The sequence below is a fragment of the Halichoerus grypus genome, chromosome 7, assembly GCF_964656455.1.
Source record: "Halichoerus grypus chromosome 7, mHalGry1.hap1.1, whole genome shotgun sequence".
In the NCBI taxonomy this organism is placed as follows: Eukaryota; Metazoa; Chordata; class Mammalia; order Carnivora; family Phocidae; genus Halichoerus; species Halichoerus grypus.
Genome location: NC_135718.1, coordinates 73,929,856 through 73,943,584, shown reverse-complemented (window position 1 = coordinate 73,943,584; position 13,729 = coordinate 73,929,856). Strand labels below are relative to the sequence as shown.

The following is a 13,729-nucleotide window of genomic DNA, read 5'->3' as shown; positions in this document are numbered from 1 at the left end:
TTTCTGATCTGCCCAAGAACTTGAACAAATGTCTTTAACATGCAGTGCCACTGGGCATATACCAAAATACCAGAAGAATAAGGATATAAAAGAAACATTAAGATCCACTTTTGGAATGTCCAATAAATACTGAAGACTCAAAAAACTCTTGAGAGAATAGTCTTTTAAATGTGTATCTATGAGTTGATACCAATTATATATATATATGACAGACTGATATTAACATTGATTGGTTTACAAGAAAGTACACTTTTCAGTCCTTATTCAACTAGATTACTCTGATCTTCATCTGATCTTGTCAACAACATCTTCGAACTACATCACAGAAGTAGTAGGCTGAATAATGGTACCCCACAGACATCCACATCCTAATCCCCAGAATCTGTGAATGTTACGTGGTAGTATGTAGTTCATTTTGAAGATAGAGGATGGGCCACAAACCAAGAATGTAAACTAGAAAAGGCAAGGCAAACAGATTCTTCCCCAGAGCTCCTCTAAGGAATGTAGTTCAGCTGACACCTTCATTGCAGCTCACTGAGATTAATTTTTAGACTTCTGACTTCAAGAACTGTAGGATAATAAATTTATGGTGTCTTAAGCCATCTGGTTTGTGGTAATTTTTTTACAAGCAGCTATAGAAACCAATACATGTGGTTTCTGTGACCCCTCTCTCCCGGTTTTCCTCATCTCTCAGACCATCTTTCCAGAGCCTTCCAAAGGCTCCTTCTCCTCTTCTTCCTACTGCTTTAATAGTGATATCCCCTCAGGCTCCTCTACTACTTTTATTACATGGACACTCCATAGTAAAGAGCTGAAAAGCAAAGACTTTAGAGTCCAGAGGACATGGATTTGTACCCCAGTGATACCACATGCTAGCGATGTGATCTTTCCAGATACTGTAGTTTTCAGGTCTAGAAATTCCATTTTGTTTCTTCGAATAATTCTTCTAAGTATTTGAATCTTTTATTTCATTGAACATAGTTATAATAAGCTTCTTTATACTTTTGTCTGGTAAGATCATCTCAGGGTTGTTGTTGGTTGTTTTTTCTCTTGAGATTGGATCACATTTGCGTGTTTCTTTCCTTGTCAAACAATTGTGGATTGTATCCTGTCTTTTAATGCTGTTAAGATTCTGGATTCTGGGCACCTGGGTGGTTCAGTAGGTTGAGCATCTGCCTTCCACTCAGGTCATGATCCCGGGGTCCTGGGACTGAGTCCTACATCGGTCTCCCTGCTCAGCGGGAGTCTGCTTCTCCCTCTACCCTTCCCCCCTGCTCATGATCTCTCTCTCTCTCTCTCCCCTCACTCACTCTCTCTCTCTCTTTCTCAAATAAATGAATAAAATCTTTTAAAAAAAAGATTCTGGATTCTGCTATATACTTCTGAAGAATGTGGAGGGATTTGTTTTAACAGATAATTAACTTGGTGAAACTCATACCGTAAGATGCTGGGTGGCAGCACAAATCTCAGTCCAGTATTATCCTTAGCAATGGCATCTGAATTGACATCTGCCCCCCACACATGGTTTAAGCACCCGCAAGAGGCTAGGCAGTTTATACACAGAATTTAGGGGTCCCCATCTCTGGATTTCTCTTTTTCAAGATGATTCCTTGACTTTCCCAAGGCCCCGAATTCTGTCTCCAGGGAGACGATGGGTATTCTCTCAGAGTCTGAGCTGCCACACAGCATTGACTTTAGTCCACCGTCAGGCTAAAAGCCTTAAAAATGAGGAAACTCATCCACATCGATCCCATTTTCCGAGTCTGACTCCTCTCCAGAATCTGCCTGCTTTTGTCCAACCCTCCAGAGCCTGCAGGTATTTAGGAAGTTTGCTGTTATTTGTTTTGATTTTAAGATTTGGCCCAAAGTTTATAGTTCTTCTTCCAGAAGAGTCAGGTCTGGTAGGAGCTTGTGCAAGCAAAGCCAGGCAAAAAATCCCGAGAATAATGGTGACAGCCGTTGCGTCTCCTGGGTGCGGGGGTTGGCTGGCACACGTTAGTTACAGTAAGTTATGAGAGTCTCACATCAACACTATCAGGGAGATATTACGATTTCTCTTTATAAATGAAACACTGAGGGAGAGAAAGATTAAGCAGCTTTCCTAAGATTACCAAGAATTGAACTCGATGAGTTTGTTCCAGAATCCATGTGCTTCACACCGCTCTGAAATCTGCACAGGTCTTCTTGACCTGCTTCATCTGCTGCTCTTGTATTTATATAAAATGATCTTAAATGCAATCACATGCCTGAAGTTGGTGCTTCGCTGTTTGATAAAAGTGCTTTTTGGAAACTCATTTATGGTGCTTCAGTGTTTAAAAAATGTATTTTTAAAAGACTCGCTTACCAGTAAATTTAGCCAGGGGCTTTCTTGATGCGTTGACATTCTGAGTACATGCTTCAAAAAGGCAGAGGTTTTATTAGAAGAATGACACAGCTGTATTAATAATACTCTGCCTTCTAGAACTTCATTTCTCATAAAAACTGGACATGTCTGAGTCTGATGTATATTTTTATTGATAATTAAATCACTGTAGTATCTTGTACCTTTAATTACAAACAGTATATAATTTAAAAATATGAAACAGTCTTAGGATCTCATATAAAATAATAAACCATTTTAGTAAATTGAGACATAAAAACCACTTTAAGAATATCTCTGGATATGTAGGCACTGTCCTCCTATCAAGTATGGTTTTCTATTAGAATCCTAAAAAAATAGCCTAATGAGATCAAATTATTCTTTGGAGAAAAATTTAAAATAATTTTTATATTAATACTTTTAGTATTATTTCTACTTGTCTTAGAAATGATTGGAGAAAGTCCAAAGAAAATTCAAAGGAATGACAAGTTCCACATACCCAATCCCTTCATTGCGCTTATGCTATAAGTGTATATACTTACATGGTAATACACACCAAACTGTAATTGTTTTTCTATACCTGCATTAGACTGTGGACCCACTAATGACAAAAATCACTTATTATTCATCTTTCTATCCAAAGACCCTTCTAAAGTATATCTTATAAATGTTCAAAAAGTTCATACTAAATAAATGAATGATGAGAACTGAATGATTTTATTCCTAATATTTTACATTCTGAATGTTATAGATATTTAAAGTATTATTGTAATTTAAATTATAGTAAACTACCAATTACCTACAATATGAGGAAAATAGGACATAAATTAATTAATGATACCAATCATAATCACCTAAATTATAAATTTCAACCTACTTCCCCAAAGAGCAGGATAGAAGGGGCAAATACTGGTTTAATATTAGGTAATTTTTCTTGGTTCAAGCTATAAAATTCAAACAACAAGGAACCAATAGAGTCAAGTGGACACAAGGCAAATCCAAGAGATAGGGTCTTATAATTCTTTCAGAAACAACTAAACCAAAAGACAGAAAGGCCAGTCAATGTTACAAATTTAAAACACAGTCTCCTAAACACAATATACAAGTAAGCCACTTGATACACTCATGGCATTAAAAAAAAAAAAAAAAGGCAATGCCTTTTCAACAAATGATAATTATTAAAATTATTTGAAAAAGTAAGACTTTTCAATAAACTGCATGGACTTCAAAAACAAAGTTCTTTCCACTACACTATGTGCCCTCTCACTTCATAATGTGCTCCTATGAAATGGAATCCTTAAACTAGACCTTAAAAAAAAATACAACCATGTGGAGAAAGTGTTCATCCAAAAGGTCTGTGAATTAACATAAATATAGTAAAATAGCCCAAAGGATAAGATCACCTAAATCATTAAACTTTATTCAATACAACAGTGACTCTATAGTTTAACATAATTATGCCATCGTTAAACTGGGAGAACCATGATCTCACTGATATGAGGAATCTGAGAAACAAAACAGAGGATCATAGGGGAAAGGAGAGAAAAATGAAACAAGACGAAACCAGAGAGGGAGACAAACCATAAGAGACTCTTAATCTCAGGAAACAAACTGAGGGTTGCTGGAGTGGAGGGTGGTGGGAGGGATGGGGTGGCTAGGTGATGGACACTGGGGAGGGTATGTGCTACGGTAAGCACTGTGAATTGTGTAAGACTGATGAATCACAGACCTGTACCCCTGAAACAAATAGTACATTATATGTTGTTAAAAAAAAAAAAAAAACTGGCAGAACCATGTGCCAGAAGTAGGGTGGGATGTTGGAGGAAGGAGGACAGAGGACTGGACCTGCCAAGATGGCAGAGGAGGACTACGCCAAGGCCAGGGAAAAGGCAGTCAGAAATCAGTAACAGTCCTACCAATGGAACATACAGGGATGAGAAAAAAAGTAGAATAATAATAATGGCCCCTGTTAAATATATGCTATATGAGCAACAGACTACATGTGTCATCACCAAACCTGATGATAAAGACTTACCTTCCCCAAAGCCACAGAGTGAATACACAGCAGAGCAGGTATTCTAAAATATTTCTCTAATTCTACAAAGCCCTGCTATTGGCCCTGTGCTATCTAACCAGCAACCAGAAGAGTGAGAAGAGAAAGACAGATGTGGGTTCACAAACAGACAAGTTACACAGAACCACATAAACCCAGGGAGAGGACAGGAGTAACAGAAGCAAGGATGCCCATGTACAGAAGCCCAGGCGAAATTCACCCCAAGGGACAGGCACTGCTCCAGTGGTCATTTTCTCCTTGTTGTACGTGTATTATCTCCACCCTCAAAATTCTAAAGGCTCTAAGAGCAGCTACTCAGATAAATGGGTCTTAGCCTCTAATATTGATATGCTTTGAATAAGAATAAAATCTAAATGATATTCAATGGATATATACATATGATCTAGATCTGTCTTACTATACATTTTTTTAATTAAACAGGTATTTTAGAAAATCCCTTTAGATAAAATCCTTCAGAATGCTTTTGTGCCACTAACATATTAGTTATTTTACTACTAATGGTCACAATAAGCAACTTTATGGAATCAAAACTTCATAAATTAGGTAATATTTTCCTTGTTTCATCTTACACATATCTTTCTGTTATCAGTAATTTTCTTGATTTGTTTTGGCACAAGTGATGCTGGGAATTTCTCACTACTTTCCTAAAGCTTTATGAAAACCATGCATTTCTTCAAAAAGACCCAAGAACATGAGCAAAACAGGTTAACCACAAAAAGAAAAGGCACAGTTCTAGATGGAATTTTTTTCCTTATCATCATCAAGTGTGTTCGTATTGTTAATGTGCATATGACAACATTTTGGACATTAAATAGTATTAATGCAATTTACTGAATTACACAAAGAATTTAGAAAGAATTACTTTTTTAAAAAAGGACAAGGCTTTGTAAATAAAGTTGATTATGAATGAGTTAGGGAATCAGATAATACGTGAGGTTCTTTTCGATACACCGGTGATTTGTAAGGAAAAAAAAATGATTTCATGAAAATCGGCATTACTCTGTTGATATACTTCCTCCTAGTAAAAGTGGATCTTTCTTTAAGCAAATCTACTGTCCACAGTTTATTAAGTTGGAGATGACAATTTGCTTGACATACGTCAAGGTTGCCATAGGTTCCTATAATGAATTCAAAGCAGAACTAGTTAGTTATGAGGGTATGGATACCTAATAAAGTCCAAAAGACTTGACTCCTACAAGTGCCAAAAGCATCCACTATAGCCTATAATCAGACATGCTTAGCCAGCTTACACTATTACAATTAAGATGGTTGCTAAGGTGGAGAACTTCTCTCCTTCTTGGTAAATGGTCATGGCCCCAAATCCCAAGCGTTCCCTAACTCTGACCACCGCAGGGCTACTCCAGGGTACCCCCACATCCCTGGGACCAGCCCCAAATCTCTCAGGACTTAGCCTCCTTAGCATTATAGCTGAGATCCACTCTGAGTAATTGACACCTGTACCAAAGTTGTTCAGTATTTTGAGTATCATTTCAGGGTATGATCGAAACTCCTCTGTGATCTAGGAGAGTATCTTTCCTTCCCCAAAATATAGGATCCCCTTGAGCTACTGGACAGCGGTTTCCTCTTAAAAGTTACTCATCTAAAAGTGACATTCAGCTCAATGAAAGATGTCCCTTCCCTGTAGCAGATTCTTCTCAACTGACATTTTCTAATTAATGCCTTACGGTAGCTATGCTGAGCTTTAAAACATGGTGTTCCACACATCACATAAACTGGCACTTTAGAAACTGACAGAACCTGTAGATGGGGACCAGTTCAAAATAAAATATAGCTAAATAAGAATATTAGGGAGAGGGTGCAGAAATTCTAATAAATACCTTAAAAGCATAACTCCTAAAACCGTATTTCTAACACTTCCTAGACACACAGAAAATTTAGAGCTTGCCTAGGTCAACCCCATGATTTTAGGGGGATAAAACATCTTTTCAAAGACACTAAATTTAGAAAAATTAGCTTAGCAATATAAAAATTAAATTTATGTCCACTTCATCCACAAGCTGGTATCTACAAAGTAAAATGACAATACATACTTTCCTGGATGCTTAGGCAAAAGAAAATATTTTTGTGTTCCAGCACAAATCTTTTTTTTTACAAAGAAAAAGATTTTTCCTTGTAAAAACAGATTTGAATTTCAAAGCTGACATGCCTCAGTAATGTTTAAAAATCAGAAGAGGTTATTCCAGGTAGAAACACGACTAGTTGAACTGAGAAATGTTTCACTTCTATTTAAGCCTATTCTAAAAGTTTTGCATTAAAGAACAGAAATTTTTTAAAAAAACATTTTATATAGTTTAATACAGTAATTTCAAACTTTTTGTAACCAAAAATCAACTTGAAAAGTTAAAACACATATATTTGGATCTTTCATAAAAGAAGTTGTTATTCTAATATCAAATAAAAGTCACTAAAGTTTCTCCTTGATACTTACTAGTGTACTATTAACATTTAAAATGAATTTAGAATTAATGCAGAAACCAATTAAATTTTGTGTGAAACTAAATCTTTCAAAATTACAAGGCTAATGAAAATACGTTACATCCTAATTGATCACTCATTTTCTGTGGAACTACGTGTTATTTTTCAATGCTCTTACTTATCGAAACTGGAACAATGATTAAAAACCGTAACAGTAAAACATAGAGCAATAATGGTAAGAGAAAATTTTAAGTTTCATTTAAAACGTACACTACAGTAATTATAGTACAAAAAATAAGCAAACAAAAGAAACCAAAATTTGGTCATCCATCCTCTGCTTAATTCTAAACCTTAATGAATTGGTTAAGAACAAAAGTAGCCCAGAAATCAGGTATATCAAGTTATAGCATGGAAAAAATTTAGATTACCAAATCAGATTTCAAAGAAAAATGTCGTCATCAGGGGACAAAATAAGAATTTCAATCTTCAGAAGAAAACTCTCAGATGTTTGCAAAACTATAATTGATTAAAGCCATATTGCCGTAATTTTATTACTTAAAATATATGAGTGCCATGAAATTTTACTTGCCATAAAGAAGCTTTTAGAACATAGTCACATGGTTAGAGGCATTTGAAAATGAAATAAAGGTTAATGACAAATAGCCATGCATAAAGCAATTAATTAAAATAGTAACAATAACAGCTCTGAAAACGTAAGAAAACACACAAATTGCTCCAAGAAAGATTCTGTTTTAAACCACAGACATAAGCATGAGGTTCCATGACACACATCACCTTGAGGCTGGATTTTTTTTTTTTTTAAGTTCTTTAAGATATCACAGGTCTGCTGGACAAAGCAGAAAGTCAAACTTAAGGAAATCACAAGTAAAATGCATTGACTTAATTTCAGCAAAAAGAAAACCTCCAACACCTATGAACGAAACCATTCATACAAGTCAATGAGTTCATTAAAATACTACAAGTATACATAAATTAAGTACTTGCCCCTTCTGACTTCTCCACCGTGTTAGCCAGCATTTCCTGCAGGGCCCGGACAGAGAGAGACTGTTCCAGCACAAAGGTGCAGATGGAGAGGTCTGGGGGAACATTCTGTGTGGAAAGAGGAAAAGATACCATCATTGCTGCTGCCACCACCACCATCATCAAGCAACCAGACCCAATTTACCTTATTATATATCAGTTTCATTCATAGAAGAAAAAGAGTACTTGTCAACTCTCTAATAGCAGCTCCTAAATCATCAAAATACATTATCTATTCTGCTCACACGTTTTAATCCATTTTTGAATTTATGGATAACGATAGCTGAAACGATAGCTAACCATTTATTGAGTGCCTACTCTCCTAGGCATTGCACTCAGAGCTTTATCAGTACCTCCTGTGGTTGTCTATAAGGATTATTACTATCATTGTACGGACAAGAAAACAGAGAAGTTAGGTTACTTTCCCAAAGTCACAATAACTAAATTTTTCAAGGCAGTATTAAAAAGCCAGATTTCTTGGACTCTCAAGCATTCAGTTCTAATCTACCATGCAGCCAGCTCATTAAAAAAATATAAAGAATAGAAAAATACTTGCCTCAAACTAATATTGAAGTTAATAAATAGAAAATTGAATTCGTACAAAAAAACCTTTTACACAGGCTTCTCTTCATCCAGAAAGAAAACAATTACTTTGTTTTACTCAAGTAGGATACATATTTGGCCTCTAACTTGAGTTGTGGCAATATGATTTTCTGCTCTGTCCTGGGATGGATGGATGGATGGATGGGTGTATGTATGTATGTATTGTTTTTCTCAATCATACTTTTCCCCTCCTCTTTCCTTCCTTTGAAACTTCCACTCCAATCAATAACCCCATAAATTCTGAAAATCCCAAAAGGTAACTATCAAGGTGGTGAAGGAAACAGGGTAAGAACTACCTGGTGAGTTAGAACTACCCCAATCAGGAACAAGTACATTATCATGCATGCAGGCTTTTGCTTTCGATAAGCAGGATCCAGCAGGCAATCCAACTGGGTCTGGGAAGATGCTCAAAGGAGGATTTTCTTAACAGAAGAACATTATAAATACATTAAACACTAAATGTAAGTGAGACAATATCGTCTTCATAAAAAGAACATTAGGAGGATAAATTTGATAACCTGATATAATGTATCAAAATTACAATTTTCAATGTTTAAGTATTTATTAAATTGAACCACTACCACTAAAATGATTCTTATCAGCAGACAATGATGCTTTATGGTTTCAAGGCAAGATGAAGAGCTAGAGTTCCAGAATTAAAATTCTTTTGTGGAGGAAAGGAACATGTCATCTTGGCCACTGGGGTTACTCATACCCCACAAACCTTCCTGGCACCCATGTTTTGTTCTGCTTTGTTTTTTTTTTAAATGAACCTTCCCTCGCTGGAATCCTCCATCCTCCTGTCATGGGTTTCTGTGACCCCAGCCAAATGTCTTTCCATTCCTCCTCAGACTATCTCAGCTAGTCGTCAAAATAAACTCCCAGATCTGGGCACAGCTACCGCCTTCATAATCTGCAGTCAGCCAGACAAGAACTTTTTTTTCCAAAATCCTCAGACAGAGGACTGGAAGCTAGGAAAGAACCTCTCTTCTACTTTGACATTTAGGAATAAATTCTTTTAAATTTAATTTTCTCAGTTCTAACTATATTAATTACAATTTATCAAACCAAGACAAATGCTACGGGGTAAAAAATCTGATACTCAAAGCATTTATTCTGATCTTATCCATTTAAAATGTGAGGGTTTGGAAGCTATACTCAAACAGTGCTAGTAGAATCCTGTATTATTAAATGGTACGCTAGTGAACCAATTCCTCAAAAAAAAAAAAAAAATGCCCTGATTTGTAGCATTTGCCCATTTCTGTGACAAAAATAATAACTGCTGATTTCAAAGTCAAAGTTTATACATCAGCTCACAAAATTCCTAAATATGTAACACATAGCTCTCAGGAATCTATGAGAACTGTTCCCAGGGCACCACCAGACTGATTTCAGACCTGTATCCATTAATTACTTCAGAATGACTATAATGTAACAGTTAAGAACTTGGATTCTATAAACAGTTACCTAAGCAATAATCCTGGCCTCACCACTTAATACCTGCTAACTTTTCTTATTTTTGGTTTCCTTCCCTGGAAAATGATATAGTAATTATAATAACTATACCATCCCCGTAGAGAAACATAAATGAGATAATGTAAGTCAAGAGCTTATCACAGTGTCAAGAACATAACAAGAACTCAAAATAAGGGAGCCACTAACCTTAGTTTTGTATATTGTCATTTCTTTCTTTGGCAACTAATGAAGTACCACTCATTTTTTTAAAACTGATTCTTAAATGGATTCTACTTTGGAGAAATAGTGTTTGAAAACACAAATCAATAATTATGCCCCTGTTCATAATATCCAAAATGTTCTAGTATTTTCAAGAAAAGGTCATTTTTGGTAAAGTTTATATCCTGGATGTATTTCGATTGTTTCATGCTTCACTTTGCTCAAAATGTTAAAATATGGATCTCTATACCAGCTTGCATTTATTTTAAAGATCCTTGAAAACCACATGGATTTGGAATGAATTAATCCTGCCACACCAATTTCATTTTGCCACAGACTGACATGCCTGTTACAAGATATTCTTCCAGACAGTGGGAGTTAGCAAGAGTAAACAAACAATCCAGAGAGGCAACTCTCTGTCCGTCAGAGACTCAACGCACTTTCTTCTGACCCATCCTTCCTCTTCTCCCTCTCACTTTGCCCTTCTCCTCCTAAAAATACACACAGATGTAATAGAAAAGCTGAGCAGGAAGAAAATGTTGTGTACCCCTTTTAGGAAAATATGAAACAATACATCAGAGCTCTCTAGGATCATCTGTTTTGTTTTGCTCTAAAGAAAAATAGTCTGGTTATTTTAGGCAACAGAATCATTACCCTAACTTGTGACCTTTTACAGTGAACTACCAAAAGTATTCCTTAATTTAGGTGAGTGTTTCTTCAAATAACCTTGAACATTTTACAGCTAAACCATACTATGGCATTTATGTTAAGCCTCTGTTCCCACTTCCCAGAAATAAAGTTTAGTCAGGGGAAAATAAAGGGTCTCATTCATTCATTAAAGACCAACTAAATGGCCAAAAATCAAAATGACTCCTAACACCAGGCACAAGAAATAAAGTGTAACATTCTATAAACCTCTGCAGTGAGAGCTCAAACTCACAAACAATTGCAAGCTATCATCTTGTCCTTCATCTTTCATTTTTTCAATCAAGTCTTACTATAACTGAGAAATTTAAGTTTTCCAACTTCAATATGAAAAAACGTTGCTTGCCCTTACAATGAGTGTCAATTGTAAAAGCAACCCTTAGGTCGTATGCTTTACATTACTGAGTGCTTCAAAAACAGACCACGTCAGAATGTAAAAGAAATACAGCACAGCATGTATGCCTATCTGCTTCTTATACATTATACATGACGTTTATTTTCCTGAAAAATTGAGTCAGAGAAAGTGCTTCTGTCTAAATGTCTACCTAGGCTGCCCAGAACAGTACCCAAAGCAAGCAGACAAAAGGTTAGTCATACTCTTCATGTGGATACAACCCCAATGTTATCAAGACGTGTACTTTCACAAGAATAAGAAACCTTAAGCTAGCAGCCTGGCTATGTACCTTTTCTTCCATTTAAAATACATACTGGTCATTGTTCTCCTCTGCCTGACAATCACCTAGACTTAAGGGGAAAAAATTCTCAAGAAGAACCACACACAGCATCTGGCTTTGTGCGCACTGGAGAGACTGTATGAAATCAATTAGGTTTCCAACTGAGATATCCATCAAACCATTTGGCTTCCAAGGATATATCTGCCTAATCCACTTAAAAACCTATTGAAACATACCATTACCTTAACTGAACTGCAACTGATAATTTGGGACTACATAAGTCACAGATCATCTCTCTCGTTATTACCTATAAAAACCGCATAGTAATCAACCACTCTATTTTAGCATCCTCATACCTTTGCTCATGTTTTTCCTACTTTAGCTTACAATATCCATTTCCAGGTCACCCCTTATGGAAAATACTTCATGTTTTTTTTGTTGTTGTTGTTGTTTTTTAATTTTTTATTGTTATGTTAATCCCCATACATTACATCATTAGTTTTAGATATAGTGTTCCATGATTCATTGTTTGTGCATAACACCCAATGCTCCATGCAGAACGTGCCCTCAACAATACCCATCACCAGGCTAACTCATCCTCCCACCCCCTCCCCTCTAGAACCCTCAGTTTGTTTTTCAGAGTCCATCGTCTCTCATGGTTCTTCTCCCCCTCCGATTCCCCCCCTTTATTCTTCCCCTCCTGCTACATTCTTCTTCTTCTTTTTTTCTTTCTTAACATATATTGCATTATTTGTTTCAGAGGTACAGATCTGAGATTCAACAGTCTTGCACAATTCACAGCGCTTACCAAAGCACATACCCTCCCCAGTGTCCATCACGCAGTCACCCCATCCCTCCCACCCCACCCCCCACTCCAGCAACCCTCAGTTTGTTTCCTGAGATTAAGAATTCCTCATAGCAGTGAGGTCATATGATACATGTCTTTCTCTGTTTGACTTATTTCGCTCAGCATAATACCCTCCAGTTCCATCCACGTCGTTGCAAATGGCAAGATCTCATTCCTTTTGATGGCTGCATAATATTCCATTGTATATATATACCACCTCTTCTTTATCCATTCATCTGTTGATGGACATCTTGGCTCTTTCCACAGTTTGGCTATTGTGGACATTGCTGCTATAAACATCGGAGTGCACGTACCCTTTCGGGTCCCTACTTTTGTATCTTTGGGGTAAATACCCAATAGTGCAATTGCTGGATCATATGGTAGCTCTATTTTCAACTTTTTGAGGAACCTCCATACTGTTTTCCAGAGTGGCTGCACCAGCTTGCATTCCCATCAACAGTGTAGGAGGGTTCCCCTTTCTCCACATCCCCGCCAACATCTGTCATTTCCTGACTTGTTAATTTTAGCCATTCTGACTGGTGTGAGGTGGTATCTCATTGAGATTTTGATTTGGATTTCCCTGATGCCGAGCGATATTGAGCACTTTTTCATGTGTCTGTTGGCCATTTGGATGTCTTCTTTGGAAAAATGTCTGTTCATGTCTTCTGCCCAATTCTTGATTGGATTCTTTGTTCTTTGTGTGTTGAGTTTGATGAGTTCTTTATAGATTTTGGATACTAGCCCTTTATCTGATATGTCATTTGCAAATATCTTCTCCCATTCTGTCGGTTGTCTTTTGGTTTTGTTGACTGTTTCCTTTGCTTTGCAAAAGCTTTTTATCTTGATGAAGTCCCAATAGTTCATTTTTGCCCTTGCTTCCCTTGCCTTTGGCGATGTTTCTAGGAAGAAGTTGCTGCGGCTGAGGTCGAAGAGGTTGCTGCCTGTGTTCTCCTTTAGGATTTTGATGGACTCCTGTCTCACACTGAGGTCTTTCAACCATTTGGAGTCTATTTTTGTGTGTGGTGTAAGGAAATGGTCCAGTTTCATTCTTCTGCAGGTGGCTGTCCAATTTTCCCAACACCATTTGTTGAAGAGACTTTTTTCCACTGAACATTCTTTCCTGCTTTGTCGAAGATTAGTTGACCATAGAGTTGAGTGTCCATTTCTGGGCTCTCTATTCTGTTCCATTGATCTATGTGTCTGTTTTTGTGCCAGTACCATACTGTCTTGATGATGACAGCTTTGTAATAGAGCTTGAAGTCTGGAATTGTGATGCCGCCAGCTTTGCTTTTCTTTTTCAATATCCCTGTGGCTAT

At 36.7% G+C, this 13,729-nt stretch overlaps 1 protein-coding gene across 1 annotated transcript in view; it reads right to left on the bottom strand.

Moving 5' to 3' along the window:
• RYR2 (ryanodine receptor 2) overlaps positions 1-13,729 on the bottom strand; it is a 731,966-nt gene that overhangs the window by 446,320 nt on the left and 271,917 nt on the right. Inside the window, exon 3 of the mRNA XM_078077755.1 lies at positions 7,875-7,979. Within this exon, the coding sequence (XP_077933881.1) occupies positions 7,875-7,979 (105 nt within the window). The remainder of the gene's footprint in view (positions 1-7,874; positions 7,980-13,729) is intronic.